This window comes from Pongo abelii, chromosome 9 (genome assembly GCF_028885655.2).
Source record: "Pongo abelii isolate AG06213 chromosome 9, NHGRI_mPonAbe1-v2.0_pri, whole genome shotgun sequence".
NCBI classification, from domain to species: domain Eukaryota; kingdom Metazoa; phylum Chordata; class Mammalia; order Primates; family Hominidae; genus Pongo; species Pongo abelii.
The window spans coordinates 117,871,341-117,898,178 of record NC_071994.2 but is presented as its reverse complement, the minus strand read 5'-3'; the positions used below and the strand labels follow the sequence as shown (position 1 = coordinate 117,898,178).

The 26,838-nt window shown below is 36.7% G+C and overlaps 1 protein-coding gene across 1 annotated transcript in view; it reads right to left on the bottom strand.

The window, feature by feature from the left end:
* The window catches only part of LOC100453368 (uncharacterized), a 126,528-nt gene that overhangs the window by 11,980 nt on the left and 87,710 nt on the right, over positions 1-26,838 (bottom strand). The window contains exon 12 of the mRNA XM_054525501.1: positions 16,262-16,367. Within this exon, the coding sequence (XP_054381476.1) occupies positions 16,262-16,367 (106 nt within the window). The remainder of the gene's footprint in view (positions 1-16,261; positions 16,368-26,838) is intronic.

Genomic DNA, 26,838 nt, shown 5'->3' with positions numbered 1-26,838 from the left:
ATTTCTTCTTCTTCTTTTTTTTCTTAATCGAGATGGAGTCTCTCTCTGTCACCCAGGCTGGAGTGCAGTGGCACAATCTCGGCTCACTGCAACCTCCGCCTCCCAGGTTCAAGCAATTCTCCTGCCTCAGCCTCCTGAGTAGCTGGGATTACAGGTGCGCCCCACCACACCCAGCTAATTTTGTGTGTGTGTGTGTGTGTGTTTAGTAGAGATGTTCTTTCACCATGTTGGTCAGACTGGTCACAAACTTCTGACCTCGTGATCCGCCTGCCTTGGCCTCCCAAAGTGCTGGGATTACAGGCGTTAGCCACTATGGCCGGCCGATTTCTTCTTTTTATACATTCTGACAGTTGCTGTTTTTTCACTGATGTGTTTGGACTATTTATATTTAGTGTTCTATTGATATGCTTTGATTTAAGTCTACCCTTTCTCTCTTTTTCTAGTTCTGATGCCACTATTTTTAAATGTACCAGAACTCTCTGTTCTCCTTAACAAGGAGAACAAGGGGAACTAGGTTACTAGAGCCTAACCAAGTTGGGTTTTACCAAAACCTGATCAATCTGGGGTAAGGAAAATACCCAAACCCAGCCTCCATCTGGCCTTCTTATTTCACCTAAGGATAGACGTGGGTATAGGAAAATAGGAAGCTGACAAGCACTTGTGAAGGTCACAATTTAAGGGCACAAGCTCACTAAAATACTGAGACTAAATCACCGTACTACAGAATGCTTCCCCTCCTGCACATCTTACAACCAACTCAATAGGAATTCTGTATAGAAACAGGATTATAGCAAAAAGCACTGCAAGCCTCAGACCCTACTTAAAAAGGAGTCCCTAGAAACACCCAAGGATGAAGTCTCTAGGAGACACATAAACATGGACACTGGAGGAAATTGTAGCCTCTGACACAATATCTACAGTAAACAGTAAACACAGTCTAACTCCTAAATACATAAACATAAAAGCCAACACTAAATGCCTATCTCAGTTCCAGTTTACCAACTATATCATATCCAGATTTCAATAAAAATTACACGGCACACAAGAAGAAAAAAATACAGTCTAAAGGGACAATGCAAGCATCAGAACAAAACTTAGTTATAGTAGAGATTTTGAAATTATCAGACCAGAAATTTAAAATAACTATGATTGAGGTATTAATACTTAGGGCTCTAATAAAAAAAATACAAAACAAGCAGGAACAGATGGGTAATGTATGTAGAGACTTGGCAACTCTAAGAAACAATCAAAAGGAAATGCTAGAAATAAAAAACACTATATCAGAATAAAGAACACCTTTGATGAATTCATGAACAGACTGAACATAGTCATGTGAAAAATAAGAGAGCTTGAAAGTATGTCAACAGAAACTTCCCAAACTAAAAACAAGAGAGAAAGCATGAAAAAAGAACAGAATATCCAACAACTGTGGGACAAACACAATAGGCATAAATACACATAATGGGAATACCAAAAGAATAAAGAGAAAGGAACAGAAGAAATATTTGAAGAAATAATGACTGAAATTTTTCCAAAACTAATAACAGACACCAAGCCATAGATCCAGGAAGCTCAGAGGCACCAGGCAGGAAAAATACCAAAAATCTACATCTAGGCATCTCACATTCAAATTGCCAAAAATCAAAGACAAAGCATAAAATTATGATACAAGCCATACAGGAAAGAAAACTTTACCTATTGAAGAACAAGGATAAGATATCTATATCCTCTTCTCCAAAACCTGTGAATATGTTAAGTTACATGGCAAAAGGGAATTAAGATTGAAGGTGTAATTCTGCTTGCTAATCAGTTGACCTTGAGATGGGAAGAGTATCTTAAATTATACAGGTGAGTCAAATGTAATCATGAGAGTTTTTAAAAGTAGAAGACAGTGGCAGAAAAGGAAAAACCAAAGAGATGGCAGTGTGAAAAAGATTTAGATCAATGTTACTTCATGTTGTTCTGAAAATGGAGAGGCCAAGGAAAACAGAGTCTCTCTTCAAAAGGCCAGGGAACAGATTCTCCTCTAGAGTTTACAGAAGGCAATGCAGCCCTGCTAATACCTTGATTTTAGCCCATTGAGATCCATTTTGTAATTCTGACCTCCAGAAGTGCAACATAATAAATTTGCATTGTTTAAGTCACTAAATTTGTGGTAATTTGTTATAGCAGCAATAGAAAACCAATAAGTTATAATAGCTGTTTTTAAGTCTTTGATAATTCCAACACCTATGTTATCTCAGGGTTTTGCCTGATTTCTATTCTCTTGCAAGTTGTGGTTTTCCTGGTTTTTCATTCTCTAAATAGTTTTAAATCATAGCCTAGATATTTTAAATATTATGCTATGAGATTCTGGGTCCTGTTTAAACTCTAATGATAATTTTGATTTTATTTTTTAAAAAAGCATTTGATTTAGTTAGGTTAAGGCTGCAAGTTTCAACCCACCTTTTGTGGGCTTTGGTTACAGGTCTGTTCAGTTCTCAAAGACTTCACTGTATTACTTGAATCTGTTTTATGTGTGTGAAATCCAGTGGACAGTCTGGGACATGGGCAGCGATCCGGTCCATAATTAAATTCCCAAAGCCTTTGGTAGGCTATTTAGGGTAAGATTGACACATGCTAAACTCAGAGTTGAGCCCAGGAGTTCATCAACCACTTTGTGGGATAGCTCTTTTGAACTTCATCTTTTCCACAGTCTCCCTATCACTTTCCCATTCTCTGAGGTATCCATTATTGGTCCTCCAGCCAGAAATATGGGGCAAGAAGAAGGTTTCCCATCCTGAAGGAGAACTCTAATATGTTTCCCTAGGTTACCTGTAGCACCTGAGACCAGGCAGGAATATTTTTAAAAGGCCTGACAAAGGCAAAGTGTGCACCACATGGGGTTTTAAACTGTTGAAGGAAATAGAGTTTGGATAAGATTCAGTATATAATGAGGTCTTTAAACTTCAACAGAAGTATAGTAAAGAGAAAAAAGTTAAGCTTTTTATTTTGAGATAATTGTAGATTCACATGCAATTGTCAGAAATAATAGAGAAATTAGAGAGATCAAGATGGCTGACTAGACACAAGTATTGTGTGCCTCCTCCATGGAGAAGAGCCAGAGTAGAAAGTAGATAGTTGTTGCGGTGAGCCAAGATCATGCCATTGCCTTCCAGCCTAGGCAACAACAGCAAAACTCCATCTCAAAAAAGAAAGAAAGAAAGTAGATAGTCATATTTTGAATAAATTAGCTAGTAGAGAATGCTTGGATTCATCAGAGAAGAAACAGGAAACATCAGAATTAAGTAAGAAGAGGATTTAAAACAGCTGGCCCAGCTAGGAACTGACTGAGCGTGAGAGGCTCATGGATGCAAGGAAACAGTAAGAGAGAAATCCCCAAAGCTCTGAAATAGGGTTTAATGATCATGGCTACAGGAGAAACCCTCAACCCACTTGGGCCTCGTGTCTGACATACAGAGCTGCCTGAAGATCACACAGAAACATTGCTCCAGAAAGGGAAACCACACAGAATCCCACAGGCATCCAAGCCTGGAGCAGACTCAGCTGGAAGCCACTTTGAGAGACTAGATACTTGGGATCTGTAGACGTGGCTGTAGCTGCTGCACAGTTCCAAGGATGAAGGGGGAGAATGGGTGCACCCACACAGCCCTGGGAGGGTACTTGCTACCCTGCAACAGAATGCTGTGAGACTGAGATGTAAATGGACTGCACTCTCCACAGCTTCTTGCCCATGCTACTTGCCTGAGAGGGACCCCATCCTCTTCAGCCACAAACCCACAAATGACACCATTTTGAGCATTTAAAGACATTGTTTGGCCACTTGGCAGTGGTGACCACAGCAGGCATTTTAAGCTCAGGCCAGAGTTTGCAGCATTTGCTCTGGAAAGGCAGAAGGGCACCCACAGTCAGAATTGAGTGGTGAATGCAGAGAGTTCCCCAGCAGTAGGCATTGGAATTAGTCTTTTTCGTGTCACAGGTCTGGAGCAGGAGGAGAGTTTCTGAAGCCAAGGTTTCTGCTGGGTGGTGAGGTTTGTAGCTGGGGACAGCTTTGCAACCTGGAACCAGTCTATGTGTCAATCCTGGTATCCCAGCCTGCTCCCTTGGCCATTTAGGGGACAGTGCCCCATCAGCTCCAAGAAGTAGAATGGAGGCAGACCCTGCTTTCCCTGGAGATCTAACCTTCAGCACTATCTGCCCCTAAGGGAAGGGGGAGCACAGCTCACCAAAGCCCCTCTTGGGTCAAAGAAAATGCAAGCATGGCACCAGCTACTGAAGGTGGCATCACCAAAGCCCAGGAATGGACATGGAGAGGAGGTCATCTCTCACCCCCACCTTTCTTCTCAGTGTACTGTTGCAGACTTAGCAGCATCTCTTCCTATTAGGGCATGGGGAGCATGGGCTGAAAGAGATAGCTTCACCAGTGTGTCCACCACCACTGAAGGTAAATGTGTGCTGGGAGAGGGCACGTTTCACACTTCCCAATTTTTCTCTGCCCCTGCCCCTAGCTGCCAGCTATTATTCTTAAATACCACACACTAGACTGCAGCTTGAATTACACCACCAAACAAAACCACATTGCTACAAAAAGCAATATCTGAGAAAGCCACTGCAACCTATCTGTAACCAATGAACCCATAAAGAGCCTAGGCACCCTGAAAGCACCAAGAAACAAAGCCAATTGATCATACACAAATACACCATAGCCATACCCCCAAGAAAAAAAAGAAAGAAAAAATCAAGAACCCCTATCCAAATGATAGCAAATTCAAAGGAAAGAAAAGAAGTGTCAACTCCCTCAGATGAGAAGGAACCAGTGTAAGAATTCTGGCAATACAAAAAACCAGAGTGTTTCATCACCTCCAAAGGATGCCATTCACTCACAAACAATGCATATTAACTAGAATGAAATATCTGAAATGACAGGTATAGAATTCAGAATGTGAATGGCAAGGAAATTCAACAAGATTCAAGAGAAATTTGAAATTCAACACAAAGGCGCCAGAAAAAATGATCCAAGATTTGGAAGATGACATAGCTGTACTAAGAAAGAATCAAAAAGAACTTCTGGAATAAAAAAAATGACTATAGGAATTTTAAAATACAGTTGGAAACCTTAACAATAGTCTAGACCAAGCAGAAGGAATTTTAGAGATCAAAGACCAGTTTTTTCAATGAACCACTCAGACAAAAATAAAAATAAAAATAATTTTTAAAAATGAACAAAGACTTTGAGAAATAAGGGATTATGTAAAGTGATCAAATCTATGACTCATTGGCATTTTTGAGTGAGAAGGGAGAGTAAGCAACTTGGAAAGCATATTTGAATATGGGAAAATGTCCCCAATCTTGCAAGAAAGGTTGACATGCAGATACGAAATCCAGAGAACTTTGATGAGATACTATACAAGGCAACCCATCCCCAAGGCACACAGTCATCAGTGTATCCAAGACTAACAAAAAAGTAAAAATCTTAAAGGCAGCTAGAGAAAAAGGTCATATTATCTATAAAGGGAAGCCCATCAGACTAACAGCAGACTTCTCAGCTGAAACCTTACAAGCCAGAAGAGACTGAGGTTCCATTTTTAGCATTCTTAAAGAAAAGAAATGCTAGCCAAGAATTTCATATCTCACCAAACTAAGCTTCATAAATGAAGGAGAAATGAAGTATTTTCCAGACAAGTATTTGTTAAGGGAATTAATCACCACCAGACCAGCCCTACAAGAGAAGCACCTCCTTCAGGAATTCTAAATATGGAAATAAAAGAATGTTACTTGCTACCACAAAAGCACACACACATCCATAACCCACAGATCCCATAAAGTAACCCCTCAATTGAAACTACAAAGCAACTAGCTAACAACACTATGGCAGGAACAAAACCTTACATATCAATATTAACCTTGAACATAAATGACCTAAATGTTCCACTTAAAAGACATAGAGTGGCAAACTGGATTAAAAAATAAGACCCATCCTTCTGCTGTCTTCAGGAGATTCATCTCACATATAACAATACCAATTGGATCATAGTAAAGGAGTGGAGAAAGATCTATGACACAAACGGAAAAAGAGCCGAGTTTGTTATTCTTGTATCAGACAAAATAGACTTTAAACCAAAAAATTTAAAAAAGGACAAATAAGGGCATGAATTAATGATAAAGGTTCAATTTAACAAGAAGATGTAACTATCCTAAATATGTATGCATCCACCATTGGAGCACCAAGATTTATAAAACAATTACTTCTAGATATAAGAAAAGACTTTGACAGCCACATGATAATACTGAGGGACTTCAACACCGCACTGACAGCATTAGACATACCACTGTGGCAGAAAACTAACAAAGAAACAAAGAAATTCTCGGCTTAAATTTGATGCTTGACTGATTAGACCCCATAGACATCTACAAAGTACTCCACCCAACAACCACAGAATATACATTCTTCTCATCTGCACATGAAACATATTGTAAAATTGACCCCGTGCTTGGTTATAAAGCAAGTCTCAATAAATTCAAAAATATTGAACTCATACCAAGCATCTACTCAGACCACAATGGAATACAAATAGAAAGCAACACCAAGAGGAACTCTAAAAATCACACAAATATATGGAAACTAAACAACTTTCTCCTGAATAACTTTTGGGTAAATAACAAAACTAAGGCAGAAATTTTAAAAAATTGATACAAATGAAAATAGAGACAAAACATACCAAAATTTCTAAGATGTGACAAAGCTAATGTTACTAGGAAAGTTTATAGTGCTAAATCCCTGCATCAAGAAGATAGAAAGATCTCAAATTACTAACCTAACTTCACACCTAAAGGAAATAGAAAAACAAGAACTAGTCTCAAAGCTAGCAGAAGAAAAAAAATAACTAAAATCAAAGCAGAGCTAAATGAAATTCAGACCCCATAAAAAATACAAAGGATCCACAAAACAAAAAGTTGGTTATTCGAAAATATAAACAAGATCAATAGACCACTAGCTAGATTCACAAAGGAGAAAAGAATATCCAAATAAGCACAATCAGAAAATACAAAGTTGACATCACAATCAATCTCACAGAAATACAAAGATCTTCAGAGACTACTATGAACATTTCTATGTAAACAAACTAGAAAATCTAGAGAAAATGGGTACATTTCTGGAAACTCACAATCTCTAAAGGTTAAACCAGGAAGAACAGAAATCCTGAACAGACCAAAAATGACTAAAGACATTGAATCATAATAATAATTGTTTAAAAATTATTATGTTAAATTTTAAATAGTAAAAAAAATCTATCATGCAGAAAAAGCCCTGGACTACACGAATTCACAGCTGAATTCTACCGGACATACAAAGAAGAGTGGTACCAATCCTACTGAAACTATTCCAAAAAATCAAGGAGAAAGAACTCTTCTCTAACTCATTCTACAAAACCAGTATCATTGTGATACCAAAATCTGGCAAAGACACAACACCAACAGCAAACTTACAGGCCAATATTTCTGATTAATATAGATGCAAAACTCCTTGATAAAATACTAGCAAACTGAATTCAGCAGCACATCAAAAGTTAATTCACCACAATTAAGTGGGCTTTATTCCAGGGATGCAAGGATGGTTTAACATATGCAAATCAATAAATGTTATTCACCACATAAACAGAATTAAAAACAAAAACTATATCATCATCTCAATAGATGCAGAAAAAGCATTCGATAAAAATCCAACATCCCTTTATGATAAAAAACCTTCAACAAACTAGGTATCAAAGGAACATACCTCAAAATAATCACGGCTATCTATGACAAACCCACAGCCAACATCATAATGAACAGGCAAAAACTGGAAGCATTTTCCCTAGGAGCTGGAAGAAGGATGTACATTCTCACCACTCCTATTCAACATACTGGAAGTCCTAACCAGAGTAACCAGGCAGGAGGAAAAAATAAAAGACATCAAAATAGGAAACCATGAAGTCAAATTACCTCTCTTCATTGATGGTATTATTCTATACTTAGAAAACCTTAAAGACAATGCCAAAAGACTCCTAGACCTGATAAACAGGTCTTTAGCAAAGTCTCAGGATACAAAACTTATGTACAAAAATTATAGCATTTTTATAAACCAATAATGTTCAAGCTGAGAAAATATCAAGAATCCAATCCTATGTACAACAGCTACAAAAAAATACCTAGGAATACATCTAACAAAGGAGGTGAAAGATCTCTACAAGGGGAACTACAAAATGTTGATGAGAAAGATCACAGACAACACAAATGGAAAAACATCCCTTGCTCATGGATTAGAAGAGTCTACATCATTCAAATGTCCATACTGCCCAAAGCAATGTACAGATTCAATGCTATTCCAAAATCAGTATTCCCAAAATGAGAAAGAACTATTCTAAAATTCATATGGAACCAAAAGAGAGCCCAAATAGTCAAGGCAATCCTAAGCAAAAAAGAATACAGATAGTGGCATCACGTTGTCCAACTTTATACTTCACTACAAGGTTACAGTAACCAAAACACCACAGTACTGGTACAAAAACAGGCACATAGACTAATGGAACAGAATTGAGACCCCTGGAATAAAGCCACACACCTGTAACCAACTAATGTTCAATATAGTCAACAAAAATAAACACTGGGGAAAGGATAACATATTCAATAAATGGGGCTGGGAAAACTGGTTAACCATATGCAGAAGAATAAAACTGGACCCCCACCTCTTACCATATAGAAAAATTAACTCAAAATGGGTTAAAGACTTAAATATAAGACCTCAAACTATAAAAATCCTAGAAGAAAACTTGGGAAATACTCTTCTAGACATTGGCCTAGGCAAAGAATTTATAACTAAGCCCTCAAAAGCAAATGTAACAAAAACAAAAATTAACAATTGGGACTGAATTAAACTAAAGAGCTTCTCCACAGCAAAACAAACTATCAACAGAACAAACAGACAAGCTACAGAATGGTAGAAGATATTTACAAACAATGTATTCAACAAAGGACTGCTGTCAAGTCTATAAGGAGCTTAAACAAATCAACAGGAAAAACACAAATAGTCCCAGTAAAAAGTGGGCGAAGGACACTAACAGATACTTCTCAAAAGAAGACATACACATGGCCAACAAACATAAGAAATGCTCCACTTCACTAGTAATTAAAGACATGCAAATCAAAACTCCAGTGAGGTACCATCTTACACCAGTCAGAATGGCTACTATTAAACACTCAAACAATAACAGATGTTGGCAGTGTTGCAGAGAAAAAGAATTGCTTACATACTGTTGGTGGGACTGTAAATTAGTTCAGCCATTGTGAAAAGCAGTTTGAAGATTTCTCAAATAACTAAAAATATAATTGCCATTCAACCCAGCAATCCCATTACTGGGTATATACCCAATGGAAAATAAATTGTTCTACCAAAAAGACATTTGTTCTTGTGTGTTTATTGTAGTGCTATTCACAATAGCAAAGACATGGAATCAACCCAGGTGCCCATCAGTGGTGGATTGAATAAAGAAAATGTGGTAGATATACACCGTGGAATACTACACAGCCAAAAGAAAGCACAAAATCATGTCCTTTGTAGCAACATGGATGCAGCTGGGGGCCATTATCCTAAATGAATTAACACAGAAACAGAAAACCAAATACCACATGTTCTCACTTATACGTGGGAGCTAAACATTGGATATACATGGACCCAAAGATGAGAACAATAAACACTGGAGAGTCCAAAAGCAGGGAGGGAGGATAGCGAGGATTGAAAAACTACCTATTGAGTACTATGTTCACTACTGGGCAATGGGAGCATTAGAGGCCCAAACCACATCATCATGCAATATACCCATGTAAGAAACCTGCACATGTACTCCCTAAATCTAAAATTTTAAAAATTATAAAAGTATTTAGAAAAAAATAAATTATAGAGAAATCTCATGTACCCTTTACCGAGTTTTTTTCAATGGTAACATTTTGCAAAACTAGCAAAATATTGCAACCAGCATATTGAAACCGATATAGTCAAGATACAGAACATTTCCTTTCCTTCATGTTGCCATTTTTTAACCATGCTTACTTTTCCCTCACCCTCTCCCATTCCTTAGTTAACCTCTGGCAAACATGTATCTGTTATTTATTTCTATGATTTTGTCATGTCAAGAATATTATGTAGTAGAATTATGCAACATATGAGACACAAATGTGAGCAAGGAAAAACAAAAAGTTTTGTGCTAGACCCTTAAAATTAGGCACAGAAGGAGGAAAGTCTCTTTAAAATAGTAGTAGCAGGGCCAGGATCAGCATTTAATGCTCAATTTCATGTGAGGCCCAGTTGTCTCATTATTTAACAACCTGTTAAACACACACACACATACACACACTAGAATTGCCATGGACTAAATGCTTGCATCTCCCCAAAATTCATGTTGTAAGCTAATCTCCAATGTTGCTATAGATAGAATATTTGTGGTTCCCCCAAATTTGTATGTTACAACTTAACTTTCAATGTGATGGTATTAAGAGATGGGACTTCTGGGGAGGTGATTAGATCATGGGAATGTAGCCCTCATTAATAAAGTTAGTGCCTTTACAAAAAGGACCCCAGAGAGTGCCTTTGCCCATTCCACCATATAAGTACACATGAAAAGATACCCATCTATGAACAAGGAAGCAATCCCTCATCAGACATCAAATCTGTTGGTGCCTTGATCTTGGACTTTGCAGCTTCCAGAACTGTCAGCAGTAAATTTATATTGCTTGTAAGCCATTCCGTCAGTGGTATTCTTTTAGAACAGCTAGAATGGACTAAAACCAGGGTTTTATACACATATGCACACACATTTCAAATATATATATTTTGAAGATTTATATATATTAAGGGATATATATTTTTTCAGAAGACCCTAAGATATCTTGTTCTCCATGATATATCTGACCAACTATCACCAATTACTACATAATCCTCCTCTTCTTTGTCATTTTTTGACCAACTGGATTCTTTTACTCATTTATAGAAGATCATGAAGAACTTGGCTCCTAGTCTTAATCACTAAAAGTCTTGACATCCTCCAGGTAGACTTCAATATCCATGGAGGCAGTTCCTCCAATACCTAAATTTCTGTGTTTCTGAAGCTTCTTGGCTTTAGAGAACTGTAAGAGTAACACTTAGCAATTCAACTTCCTGTCACACTGCCAAACATGTGTAACCACACCTTCTCTCTCCTACTTCCTACTTTCTTCTATTAGCCTTTTTCCATATGAATTAAAATATATTCAAGTATCTCCCATATTACAAAAAGGAAAATTTTTTGAGCCTCTGATTCCCCCTTTAATTGCTATTCTAACTTTCACCTATTCCCCACCCCTACCAATTAAGTTTCTCAAGGGTCCTCTTCCATCCCATGTGCACCTTCTCCACTACCACTAACTCCTCAGCCCAGTGCTTATTTTGTTTCTCAGGATTATATCACTAGCAACTTTTTCTTCTTGCTTTATAATTCATCCAAGGAAATGTCACAGACTACAATGACTTCAGCTGCCATTTGTATTCTGATGTTTCTTAAATCTATTTTTTTTCTTTTCTTTTTTTTGAGACGGAGTCTGGCTCTGTCGCCCAGGCTGGAGTGCAGTGGCATGATCTCGGCTCACTGCAAGCTCTGCCTCCCAGGTTCACGCCATTCTCCTGCCTCAGACTCCTGAGTAGCTGGGACTACAGGCACCCGCCACCACACCCAGCTAATTTTTTGTATTTTTAGTAGTGACGGGGTTTCACCGTGTTAGCCAGGATGGTCTCGATCTCCTGACCTCGTGATCTGCCCGCCTCGGCCTCCCAAAGTGCTTGGATTATAGGCATGAGCCACTGGGCCTGGTTTCCTAAATCTATTTTTCTAAGCCAGATCTTTCCCAGCTTCAGATCTATATATTCAACATCTCCACTTGGTTGACCTAAAAGGACCTCAAACCTAGACTATTCATACCTAAACCCATCTTTTGTCTTCCAACTATTTCTCCTACTCTGGTCAATACTTCAGTGAATGAGATCAACAGCCATGCAGTTGTACAAACCTGGAATGTAACTGCTGGTTAAATCTACCTCTTTACCTCCCACAGTCAATCACTATTACTGTCAATTATAGCCCAAATTAATTGACTTTTCTCCACCTTACTGTTAGTAGCTTATTTCAGGCCACTATTACCTCTCACCCAGATCACTGAACAGTCTTTCTTTATTTTGTTATTTACCAGTTATTTATTAAGTATCTACTATGTACCAGAGACTGTTCTAGGCACTTGTGATACCAATAAACACTTATAAAAATCTTTGACTCTTGGGAGGCCAAGGCGGGCAGATCACAAGTTCAAGAGATCGAGACCATCCTGGCCAACATGGTGAAACCCCATCTCTACTAAAAATAAAAAAATTAGCTGGGCATGGTGGCACGCACCTGTAATCCCAGCTACTCGGGAGGCTGAGGCAGGAGAATCAGTTGAACCCAGGAGGCGGAGGTTGCAGTGAGCCGAGGTCGTGCCACTGCACTCCAGCCTGGTAACAGAGTGAGACTCCCTCTCAAAAGAAAAAAAAAAAACAACTTTGACTCTATAAAGGTTACTATATACTAGGTAAGGATAGACAATAATTATTGAACATAATAAATGAGTAAATCATATATTATTTTAGAAAGTGAAAAGTACTATTACAAAAAATAATTCAAACAACAAAGAATTGTATGGTAAATTTAGTCCTAGAGTAAAATGACTGGTTGTTAAAGGAAAAGGGATGTTCAGAACAAACCAGAAAGTCCAAGCAAGTCATGAACAGCCTGTGTAAGTGACAATAGGAGGATTTATTTTTAAAAATTCAAAAACTTTTATATGATCTAGTTCTCTATGATTAAAGGGAAATTATAATGGTCTTTCTATAGATCAGATTTGATATTTAAAAAACCACTTATATGCTAAAGAATAGAATTGGTTAGAACAATGAAATTTTCTTAAGGGGTTTATTTAATTTTAATAAATTATAAGATATTTTAATTGTTTTATTTTAACCCAAAGTTCAAATTTTATTGCATCTCATGGGTTTTGGTTTTCTCTCCCCTTTTAAAAGACATGAAATAGTAACAATACCCTTCAACTCATTTTCAGTTCATATAAGTTTTTTTTTTTCCTCCTCAGGTTCTGTTTCTTGTGGCTTTATGCTAGCAATGTTTTCTTAAAGGTCTAAAGGAAATGTCTTCTTCCAACATAATACTCGGTGCACTACAAAAGGTCTTTTCTTTTGCCTTTTGGTAACTGGACTAACAGATTTTAAGTTTTATCAAAATAATTCCTATGTCATTATTATTAAGTTTGGTTTGCTCAGGAAAAATTGAGAATAAAAAAATTTTAATTAACATTATTAAATCCTTGTATCTTCCTGTATGTGCTTTTAAAGTCCTTGTGACATTGAGTTACAGGGCTTTGACTTCTGGGTCTAAAAAGAACACCAAGTCCTGCTAAACTTAAGCGCTGAGAGCAATTAAAGCCTCATCTTCAGGCCTGGTAGAAGATGCCAATCAAAATTAACTGCATTCCTGAGACACAGGGCCAGAAATTAAAGCTATTCAACTCCTCAAGGCCCAGGGACTATCTTGGAAGAGGTGGGCATATGAGATTGTAAGGGCCAATTTTAAAAGATAAAATAAGTTCAGTTTCTTTATAAATTAATCATTAATCTCAAAAGCACACTGATGTAAGACCAGCATGTGGGCCTCTATGACAGATTAACAAGGTTTTCTTGAAGCATTAACCTACTCCTTAATAAAGGTTATAAAGACTTACGGAAGTTATATCTTATGATCAGGATGAAAATTTTATAGATTGTTTATACCATTTTGGAAAATAAATTTAATAGGCTTCCTGTTGTTTTTATTAGGGCTTATTGTTTGGAAAATTAAGTCTCCTCTCTCATGGAATGAAGGTTTTGCCTTTTTAAAAAAATCCTTGAGTTATCACTTTGGTTAAATGAATGATTTATTTTACAATGACCTGTGATCCTATTTTGTAATATCAAGTGTTTTAAACCTTTGATGGTTGACAAACTTTCCAAAATCAAATTATAAATTATGTCTTTTTCTGACCTCATTAATCCTTTAAGATATTACTAATAGGTTCCCAAAAGTCAAAAAATGACATGTTTAGCTTATTTGGTATAAAAATTATACAGGAAGCATTGTCAAATATAAAATGGTGTTTGGTTTCCTTTGGGCTGTGTTTGTATAAATATGTTATTGGCACGTATTCCAAAATTACGGGAAACTCCCATAATTCTGATATGACTTAATGCATGTTATCAGTAATAATTATAATCGTTATGTTAAAAAAATCAAACAGAGTAAGGGGAATGCTAAGAGGTGGGAGTGGGGATGTGTCTGGTGTTAAATCAAGAAATGAAAAAGACTTGAAGGAAGTAAGAACTATGTGGAAGTTACATGAAAACCTGGAGAAAGGGAAGAAAAAGAAAACAGCCAGTGCAAGGATGTCTTGGACCAGGCCTAGTGAGTTTCTGTGCCCTTTATTTAAATGAGTCCAATAAAACACTGTGCCAAGGCATTTGGGCCATACACATGCTACATGAGGAGCTGCTGAAGGTAGAGTACCATATTCAACTTTTCATTTTAGAAATAAAATTTCAGATTCTTGAACACAAAGATGATATCCTGTATTTCTGTATCTTTAATTCCTAGACCAGTGCCTGACACACAATATACATTTAACAAATGTTTGTTGAATGAATGCTTAGAGCAGGCTGAGTCTGGAGGCAGGGAAATTAATTGGAAAACTATTTCAACAAATTAGATGAGCAATGACAAAGTATCGGTCTAAAGAAAGACAATGTGGATGGAGAAAAAAAGGATAGACTTGAGAGACATTTTGGAGGTAGGATTTACAAGACTTAGCGGCTGATAGCTTGTGGAGGGAGTTTTAGCTTGATTGACTACACAGGCTATGGCAACAATTCTTAAGACTGGAGAGATAAAAACAGAGAATTTGTTTCCATTTGATTTTGTATGTTTGTTTTGTTTTTGTTAGGGGATGATGGTGTGACAGATGATAAATTTGGTGTGTGTGTTTTTTGTGTTGGTAGTGCTAGTGGAAGACTTAGATGGAGATATCTAATGAACAGCACATATTCAATAGTGGGGTTGGAAAGAGGTTTCACCTTTGGAAGGACATAGCAGAGATTCTCAAATGTTAGCATGCTTAAGAATAAGCTGAGGAGCTTGTTAATACTTTGTAATCTTAGGCTCAAACTGAGATTTCAGTAGTTCTGAGTATGGCTCAGGAATCTGCATTTTACACACAGGTATAAGCACAGGTATTCTGGGCAGAAGGCTCCCAGACCTCACTTTGTGAAACACTAGTATTGGTAGTGGATAGGACCTGGGCAAATGAATTAAAAGGTACAAGCATAGACGAGAAGAGGATCAGAGGAAGAAATCTAGAGAACACATATTTATAGAGAGGGCCCAGGAAAAGAAACCTTCTGAGCTTTGCCCTGAAGGCTTTTTTTAACCAGTTCATATTACTGGCTGAATGCCCTAGACTGTGGTGCTTCTTGTTTGAAGCTTGGAGGTAAGTCTGCATTAGACAAAGGTTAGAGAGACACTTTTAAAGGTAGTTGGGTTCAAATGTAAACGGGCCTCAAATGGCTAAACAAAGGAGTTTGTTCTTTATACTGTCATTGGTGAAAGTGTTTGATCAGGACCAGAAGATGATAAAAGCAGAGTTTCTGAAAGATTATGTTTGTACTAAATGGTTGGGAAGAAAAGAAACTGGAAGCAAGGTGAGTTAAGAAAAACTTACAAAGGGAAGAGCCAGGAGACACTAAACTACTTAAAGAATAAGAAAACCCCTGTGAAGAAGGCAGACGACTGAAACAGAAACTTAATTAGTTTGAAATCTCAGAGGCCAAGGGAGGAGGAGAGAATTTTGAGGCAGGATGGTTACGGTGCCAAGTAGCACAGAGATGGCACAAATCCATCTGCTACTTTTTAAAGAACAACAATAATCATGTATACATTGCCATTTAAAATAGTAATAATAATGTATGCATTGCCAAAGGGATTTATGCCGAACAGTGAACCCCTGATCCACATTCTCCTGCTAAGATGATATGCTTTTAACTTTTATTTCTTGCCGTGATAAAGGGGGTCATTCAAATGAAGTCACTGTGACCTTCTGTGAAATTCTTAAAAAGGAAACTTCCTACCTTTGTGTGGTCTTTTGAAGCCAAGTAAATGACCCAGAAAATTAAGATAAATATCAACATCAGCAGTAATTTTCGAGCTATGGCATTTGGAAACAAAGTGAGTATCCTATAAGAAAGGACAGGAGAAATAATCACATTAAATCAAATAAGCACGACATGGCTCCATACACTTTGGTTCCTCTTCAGTAATTTCCAGAACAAGGTGATGTTATCCTGGGTTTTCCAAAACTTCCTTTATATCTTCTATTGTCAATCAGAAACAAAGTGTTTCCCTGAGGCAGGGAACAAAACTCCTAGAAGGACTCCTGGTTTCTGATACTCAGGTTAATTCTTTGGGTTTGGAATCACATCACATACTGGAACCTGTTTTCTTGTCAAGGTCTCAGCATGGACAACAAGGTTTTAGATTATTTACCAGAAAAAACAGTACCTCCCACCCCCACCCCACCCCCACCGTGTCCTCTAGTGAATCCTGGTCTCTAAATCTCTCTCTGATACACACACACACACACACACACACGCACACATGTGTTGTCTGGTGCCCTCTCTCCCTGGTCTTATCTGCCTCCAAGAGCTTCATTATAAACCACCCATTTACTTTTTTAGGCAGCTTGTTGCCACCTCATGTTATCTCCTCAAGCCAAAGCAGTTGATAAACACTGCCAAAAAGAGTGAAAGTTACAGTCTTTAAAAAAGCTCAGTGTTGAGCGGTTAGAATTTCAGTGTTAGTTTTTAAAACCCAGAATCCCAAAAGTATGTGGCAAAGAGCTAAATTAGGGCAATCTTTACCAAACATTTTTGACCAGGACCCACAGTAAAAAAAATAAAAACAAACAACCCCCCCACCCCAAAAAAAAACATCATACCAAATCCCAACTCAGGACACACGAATGCATACACACAAACACACACACACACACATACACACCCCAAAAATCTCATAAAACAATACTATCTACACTGCACACAGTGCACTGTGATTTTTTTCTAGTTACTGTTTTATTCCATTGAATTGTATTCCATTTTAGAAGTATTTTATGCCCAAATAAAACGATTTTACTATCCTCTAAAGGGTTGCATCACACCATTTGAAAAACACCAAATGGTCTGTAGTTCTCCCCTCCCTTTCCTGACGTTAGCTTGCCAGTAAGAGCTGGGAAGTACCACACCTATGGTTGAGTATTTTCTCCATCATCTTCTCGTGTTCTCACAGAAATTATAGTTGTCCAGAGACTCTCCTTGATTAAAGCAGTCTTTGCATTTATCTTAGGGTTGGAGTTTCCCTATGAGCTTCATTGATCAAAAGCTGACATCCTATTTGTGGCCACAGCGTGCCAGCTGGAATCATAAACCTCCCTTATTATGATCTGTTCCTGCCCAACCCACACCACAGAGCCAGAAGAAAAAAAGCCATGAGGAAGCTCTGAAGTTTGTTTTTAGAGACTGGACATCTAATTGCAGCACAGGGTCACCTTTGGTTAAGGCTTTACATATTTATAGACAAGAGTGCTCTTCCCTTGCTCATGCCTTTGTATGGTCTTCACGTGGGATTAGTCACCTCCACGGTAGCAGGAAAAGTAACCGAAAAATCAGATAGAAGAAAAACAGAAGCCCTGAGTCCACAGTTCCTGAAGGCCTGAGAATTGATTCAGCTGGGTCCTCTCAATTTTTGGAGTGCTTTCTTTGTAAACTTTCTCTTGCTCTAAACCATTGCATACATCAAGCAGTCCCACAGCGATGATTTAAATTCAATCTCAGGCCATAAGAGGAACAGCCACAGGTCTAAATCTCACTGCAACTTGAATATGTAACAAGGTAAGAGAATCCAAAAGAGCAAATTCTGTGGATGTAGGTATCATGACACTAAGGATTTTCAGTGGTCACAGTGCAACTACCTGCCAGGTGGCCCTGCTACCACCATGTCACACGGGCCACACTCAGTATGCATTGCTCTGCATGAGAGTGTCTAGATAAAGATCTCTATATACAGCTATAGATAGATGATAGCTATCTAGATATAAATATGGATATATACATGTGTATACTTCATAGATATGTGTATATTTATATACACATAGCATTTGTTTGTTTACATCTAAGCCAGCACCTCTAGCCACCATATATCCCTCCATGTCTATATAACAGCATGGATATCAGAACATATCCATGCTGTTATATAGTATGGATATATGGTAATCACAGCATATTGGAGATTGGCACAGAGATTCGGTAGATAATTTTTAAAGAAATCTATTGAAAGAAAAAAGATATGGATCCTGCCAATTCTTCCCCACTCCTTATAAGGCATGTTCTTCTCCTCTGCCTTGTGCTGCAGTGTTAACGACAGTTATAATAGTGTCCAGAATTTTTTTTCAACTTTATTGAGGTACAGTTCGCAAATAAAAAATCTGTATGTTTACAGTGTATAATGTGATGTTTTGATGTATGCAGACATTGTGAAGTGATGACTACAATCAAGCTAATTAACATATCCATCACCTAACATAGTTATTTTTATTTGTGTGGTGAGAACGCTTAAGATCTGGTCTCTTTGCAATTTTCAAGTATGCAATCAAGTATTATTAACTATAGACACAATGCTGTACAATAAATCTCTAGAACTTATTCATCCTGTGTAAAGTAAAACCTTGAGTCTTCTGACCAACATCCCCTATTTGCCCTTTTCCCTGACCAGACCCTCAGCAACCACGATTCTACTCTATTTATATGAATTTGACATTTTTAGATTTCACATGTAAATGAGATAATGCAATATTTATCTTTCTGTGTTCTGTGATTGGCCCATTTCACCCAGCATAATGTCCTCCAGGTTCACCCATGTTGTTGCAAATGACAAGATTTCCTTCTTTTTTAAGGCTGAGCAACACCCAACTGTTTATGTGTATACATGACACAATTTCTTTATCAGTTCATCTGTTGATGCATACTTAACATTGTTTCCATGTCTTGGCTACTGTGAATATTGCTGCAATTAACATGGGAGTGCCGATATCTTCTTAAATACTGACTTCCTTTCCTTTGGATATATACCCATTAGCGGGATTGCTGGATCATACAGTATTTCCATTTTAAATTTTTTGAGTAATCTCCATACTGTTATCCAAAATGGCTGTACTAATTTACATTCCCATCAAAAGTGTACAAGTATTCCCTTTCTCCCCCTCCTCACCATCACTTATCTGTCTTCTTTTTGATAATAACCATACTAACAGATATGAGGTAATCTCTCATTGTAGTTTTAATTTGCGTTTTCCTGATGATTAGCGAGGCTGGACATTTTTTTCATATACCTCTTGGCCATTAGAATGTCTTCTTTAAGAAATATCTATTCAGCTCCTTTTCCAATTTTCTAATTGCATTATTCTTTTTCTTACTATTAACTTATTTGAGTTCTTTTATATTTAATTTAAATATTAATTCCTTATCAGATGTATGGTTTGCAAATGTTTTTTCCCATTTCATAGGTTGTCTCTTCATTCTGTTAATTGTCTCCCTTGCAGTACAGAAGCTTTTAAGTTTGATGTAATCTCATTTGGTCTATTTTTTTTTGTTTTGTTGCCTGTGCTTTTGGGGTCATATCAAAAAAACCTCAGTGACCATACCAATATCAAAGAGATTTTTCCCTATGTTTTCTTCTAGCAGTTTTACAGTTTCAGGTCCTATGTTTAAGTCTTTAATCCATTTTCAGTTGGATTTTTTTAATATGTTGTGAGATAAGGGTCTAGTTTCATTCTTCCACATGTGGATATGCAGTTCTCTCAGCACCATTTATTGAAAAGCCTGTCTTTTCTCCATTGTGTGTTCTTGGCACCTTCGTTCAAAAATCAGTTGACTGTAAATATGTGGATTTATTTCTGGGGTCTCTATTTGGTTCCATTCTTCTATGTGTCTGTTTTTATGTCCATATCATGCTGTTTTGATTACTAGAGCTTGTAGTAGATTTTGAAATCAGGTAGTTTCATATTTTCAGCTTTGATATTATTGGTCAAGATTGGTTTGGCTATTTGTGATCTTTTGTGGTTCCATGTAAGTTTCAGAATTATTACTTTTATTTCTGTTAGAAAGTTCATTGGAATTTTGATAAAGATGACATTAAATCTGTAGAATGTTTTGGGCAGTATGGACATTTTAACAATATTAATTTTTCTAATCCATGAACACAGGATATCATTCTACGAACAGATCTTTTCGCTACTTCGTGAAATTAATTCCTAAGGGTTTTTCTATGCTATATTAAATTAAGTTGTTTTCTTGATTTCTTTTTCAGATAGTTTACTGTTAGCATATAGAAAATCTATGTATTTCTGTGGTTAATTTTGTATCCTGCAACTTTACTGAATTTGTTCAACAGTTCTAACAGCTTTTTGGTGGAGTCTTTAGAGTTCTCTATATGTAAGCTCCTGTCACTGGCAAACAGAAACCATTTTACTTCATTTTTTATTTGGATGCTTTTTATTTCTTTCTCTTGCCCAACCGTTCTGGCTAGGACTTCCAGTACTATGTTGAATTCAATGGCAAGAGTGGGTATCCTCTTATTCCTCATCTTAAAGGAAAAGCTTTTAGATTTTCACCATTGAGTATGATGTTAGTTGTGGGTTTGTCATATATAGTCTTTATTGTGTTGGAGTATAATCCTTCTAATAATCCTTCTATACTCAATTTTTTAGAGTTTTTTTCTCGTGAAAAGACATTGAATATTGTCAAATGCTTTTTCTTTATCTATTGAGATGATATGATTTTTATCCTGCATTCTGTTAATATGATGGATTACATGTGTAGATTTGTGTATGTTGAACCATCCTTGCATGCAAGGGATAAATCTCACTTGATTATGGTGAATCATTCTTTCAATGTGCTATTGAATTTCATTCGCTAGTATTTTGTTGTGGATTTTTGCATCTATGTTCATTAGGGATGATAGTCTATAATTATCTTTTCTCCTAGTGTCCTTGTCTGGCTTTGATATCAGGGCAATGCTGGTCATCTAAAATGAATTTGAAAGTACTCCCTTTACTTCAATTGTTTGGAAGAGTTTGGGAAGAGTTGGCATTATTTCTTCTTTAATGTTTACTAGAATTCATGAGAGAAGCCATCAGGTCCTGTCTTTTCTTTGTTGAACAGTTTTGTCACTGTTTTCTAACTGCTTTGTAGTTACTTTGTGTCATTCTTTCTCCCTTGTTGTCTTCTTTTGTGATTTGATTATTTTTTTGTGGTGGTATGTTTTGATTCCTCCTTATCTTTCATGTTATCTACTACAAGTTTTTTCTTTGTGGTTGCCATGAGGTTTGCATAAAACATACTATGGGTCTAAAATCCATTTTAAAGTGATAACAACTTTGACCACATACAATAGGATTCTCTCCTAATGTGGAATCTAGTCTTTATGTAGCTAAGTGAAATTATTCAGCTCCATAGACACTTGATGATAAATGTGTGTCTGAGCCACATCATAATTACTGAAGCACATTTTTACCATTGTGTTATTTTTATTTAATGATTTTTCGAGGGAAAATTAAGGTTATTCGGTTGGCAAATAATTTTAAACATTTTTGTTAGTATAAACTTCAGCATACCATTGTAGGAAATGCAACATATGCATGAATTTTTAAAATAAAAGACTACTAAGGCATTTTAATTCCTTAGCAGGTTTTGTTCACTTGTTTGTTTTTTTTTTTGGATGAAGCCAAATTTTTATTATAGGATTTGTTTTTAAACAATGTCCACCAGCCCCTGGAGGCCCCTTCTCTCCCTTTGAAATTTTTAATCTCATCTAATCCCATCATCATCTTTGGGGTGATTTCTAGTTTTGTCTTTATCCTGTACTTGTGAAGATAAGCTGATAAATGACACTGTCATGGTGAGATTTAACAGAATTCTGGTTTTGGGCTAGTTTATAGGAGGGATGTGTATCCTGAAGGATTTAGGAATTCACAAAGAATTTCCTCATGAGCAATTTGTGGGAGGCTATCTGGGGAGATATGTGGCTTCCTATCGTTGTGGGAACCTGGTTTATGGATGAGGCTCTCACATAGAGTTGTGAAATTACAGCTCTTTGGGAACAAAAGGAAGGCAGTATTGCATGACTCAATTCCCAAGTTTAACTTTCTCTTTGGCATAGAGAGTTAGGGGTCCCGAGATTCTATTTTCTTTCACAATAGGGATTTTTTCTTTTTTATTCCGGATTTTAGTAATTTGAGTTTTCTCTTTTATTCTGAGTTATTCTAGCTACAGGTTTGTCAATTTTATTGGTCTTTTGAAAGGGCTTTTTTTTGTTTAATGATTTTTCTGTCCTGTTTTTCTATTCTCTATTTTTCTGCTCTGATTTTTATATTTTATTTATTTTGCTTGCTTTATGCTTAGTTTGCTCTACATTTTCCAGTGTCCTTAGGTGAAAAGTTAGGTTATTGATTTGAGATCTTTCTTCTTTTTTTCAATATGGGTGTGAATAGCCACAAATTCCCATCTAATAACTACTTTATCTTTATCCCATAAGTTTTGGTTTGTTACACCTTCATTTTCATTCATCTGAAAGTGTATTCTGATTTCCCTTGTGATTTCTTCTTTGACACCTTGATTATTTAGTAGTGTGTTGTTTAATTTTACATATTTGTGAATTTTCCAAATTTATTTTCATTACCAATTTCTAATTTCATTCCATATAGCCACAGAGCATACTTTGCATGATTTCAATTATTTTATATATACTATATATGTTTTATATATATATAATATCTATATATAGGCTTGTTTTATGGCATAGTATATGGTCTATCCTAGAGAATGTTCCATGTGTACTTGAGAAGAATATGTTTTCTGTTGTTGTTGGGCAGAATGTTCTATAGACATCTGTGTGGTCTAGATGGCTTATAATTTTGGAGTTTTTTCTTACTGCTACTCTGTCTAGTTGTTCTAATCATTATTGAAAGTATGATATTGAAGTCTCTAACTATTACTGTTGAATTGTCTATTTCTTTTTTCAATTCTGTAGGTTTTCGTTTATATATGTTAGGTCTATATTGTTAAATGCTTATATTTTTCTCAGTGTTATATCTCCCTGATGTATTGACACTTTTAACATTAGAAAACGTTCCTTATTATCCATGGTGACATTATGGCTTTTAAAATCTATTTTGTCCACTTCATCTTTCATATTATTGCTGTTTGAATGATACCTTTTTTCCATCCTTTTACTTTCAAACTGCTTGTATCATTAAATGTAAAGTATGTGTCTTGTAGGCAGCATATGCTAGTTGGATCTTGTCCCATTAACCAGTCTGGCAATTTCTGCCTTTTGATTGGATTGTTTAATCCATTATTCACATTAAGTATTATCATTAAAATAGTTATTTTATCTTTTGTTTTTAATATGCCCTTTGTATCTTTTTTCTCTGTTCTTCCTTTACTGATTTCTTTTGCATTAAATGAATATTTTCTAGTGTAACATCTTAATTCCTTTAATTATTGCTGTACATTTTGAAAAAATTTAGGGATTGTTCTAGCAATTAACTTGCACAGTAGATTCTTATTATTCATGGTTTTTATGTTCTACAGTTGCTTTTTGTGTGTGATATGGTTTGGTTCTGTGTCCCCACCCAAATCTCCTGTTGAATTGTAATTCCCAGTGTTAGAGGAGGGATCTGGTAGGAAGTGATTGAATCATGGGGGTGGACTTCCCCCTTGCTGTTCTCGTACTAGAGTTCTCATGAGATCTGATTGTTTCAAAGTGTGTAGCACCTCCTCCTTCTCTCTATGTCTTTCCCACCAGCCATGTGAAGATGTGCTTGCTTCCCTTTTGCCTTCACCATGATTGTAAGTTTTCTGAGGCCTCCTTAGAAGTGGAAGCCTGTACAGCCTACAGAAACATAAGCCAATTAAACCTCTTTTATTTATAAATTACCCAGTCTCAGGTATGTCTTTATAGCAGTGTGAGAACAGACTAATACAGTGTGTGTGTCTGTTTGTGTATTCAAATTACTGTCTGTGGTCACTTGTTTTCAAACTGAGGAATTCTCCTTGCTATTTCTTGTAAAACAGATCTGTTAGCTATGGATGCTCTCAGTTTTGTTTATCTGAGAATTTCTCTTTTTCTTCTTCACTTTTAAAGACAGTTTTGCTAGATAAAATACTCTGTTGACAGGCTTATTTTATTTTTTTTCCCAGCACTTTGAATATGTCATCCTACTGCCTTCTGGTGCCACTGTTTCTAAAGAAAAGTCAGTTGTTCATCTTATTGTGGTTACCTGGTATGTGATAAATTATTTTCCTCTTGCTGCTTTCCAGATTTCTACTTTGACTTTGACTTTCATTTTTACTATGATGTGTCTGGGTGTGGATTTCCTTACACTATCATACTTGTACTTTATTAAGTATCTTGGATATATAGATTAATGTTCTTCATTAAATTTGAGGAATTTTCAGCCATTATTTCTTCCATTGTTCTCTGGTCCTTTCTCCCTATCCTCTCCTTCTAATTCCTCCATTACATTTCAACTGCTGTGCTTAAATTTGTACTATATTTCTCTAAGGATCTATTTATATTCTTATTATTTTTCTCTCTGTTCTCTAGACTGCATAATCTCTACTGACCTACCTTCAAGTTTGCTGACTGTTTCTTCTGACAGTTCAGATCTACTGATAAGTGTCACTAGTTAACTTTTCATATCAGTTATTGTATTTCAACTCCAGAATTTCAATTTGATAATTTTCTTTATATATATATTTATATATATTTATATTTATGTATATATTTATATTTTTATATATATATTTGTCCTTATTGACAATCTCTCCTTGATGGGATATTGCCATAATAATTTCCTTTCTTTTTTTAAGCAGCGCTTCCTTTAATTCCTTGAACATATTTATATTGGCTATCTTGCAGTCTTTGTCTGACTTTGTTTGACAACTTGGCCCTCTCAGAGGCAGTTTCTGTTGCCTGCTTTTTCCCCTATTTGTGGGTCATTCTCTCCTGTCTCTTCGCATGTCTTATAATTTTTGTTGAAAACTGAATATTTCAGATAAAATATTATAGCAAATTTACATACTGATCTCCACTCGATGGAACTTGATATTGTTGTTGTTTGCTTGTGTTACATTTATTTATTTATTTATAGAGACACAGTCTCACTCTGTTGCCCAGGCTAGAGTGCAGTGGTACAGTCATACCTCACTGTAACTTTGAACTCCTGGGTTCAAGTGATCCTCCTGCCTCAGCCTCCTAAGTAGCCAGGACCACAGGTGTGCACCACTATGCCTGGCTGATTTTTTAATTTTTTGTAGAGATGATGTCTTGCTATGTTTCCCAGGCTGATTTCCAACTCCTAGCCTCAAGGGATCCTACCACAGGGGCCACTTTAGTGCTGGGATTACAGAGGTGAGCCACTGCGCTTGGCCTGCTTGTTTGTTTAGTAATTAGGCTGGACTATTTTAGTAGTCTATTTCTCCAGAAGTGCATAGTCTCTGATATTGCTCCTCAGAAAGTAAAGGCTTGGGCATGCACACAATCATCTTGGGATAACAGTGATTTTATCAAGGCTCTCTTTGACCATGTCTTATTTTGATTTCTCTAAGCTCTCTCCATCTGTTGTTATCATACCTAATGGATAGCCTCTACTAATTCCTGGCTGATTGCACCATTGTTTCCCACAAGGTCCTGGGGCATAAACTGCTCTATAGTCTAATTAAATTAAATATAGACTCCTTTGAGGGGCAGTTTTTGAGATCAGTCTTTGAGGTTTGTTCTAATTCTATAGGGCTCTACCTAGCTATGTCTTTGTGCAGTTTCCTCTGGTAAATTAGTTGGTTTATGGTTTTGCTTGTTGCTGTCAAGGAGCTGCCAGCTTGCTCTTAACCCATTTATCCCTGAGGTTGCAATGTTTTGAATTTTTGCAATCAGACCTTAAGGATGACCGCAAGCAGTAAGATATAAATAACTCCCACATGCTTAGTGTTCCAATAATGGAACACTAGGCATAATTAATTGCCTACAACCAATATCTCCATTATCTTTGGAAGAGTTTTTTTAGGACTGAAATTCCCTTCAGTCTGCTCCAGATAAAGTCAGTACCCTTGGTAAAAATATGTGGAGCATTCTGTTGCTATGACCTGCCTCTCTTCCCAGGCAAAACTTCTGCCATTGCTCCAGAACTGAAGTCAGTGACAGTGGCCCATTTCTCAGAGTGACACTCAGCCAGTGAGCTAAAGTGAGAATAATTGGAGCTTCGTATTCTCAGTCCATCAAACCTAGAAAAGTGCTTCTGCTCTATAAGTAGGGGCTGGGTAGAGAAAGAGAGTCCAGGACTTCTCAGTCATTCTTGGGTAGAATAGAACCTCTGCAACACAGAATTGGAAGGAATGAAAAATGCTAGTGGACTATCCCTTCAGGTAAGATATTCTTGACTGACAAGTCAGGGAAGATGAAGTCTTCTTGATTGCACCCACCAGAGTAGAGCTTTGTCATGCTAACCTGTGGGCTTGGAAGGAGAAGATGGAAGGATTTTGTGGCTCAATTTCCAGTCTTTTTCCATTCTAACTGAGATATAGAAGATTTTCTTTTA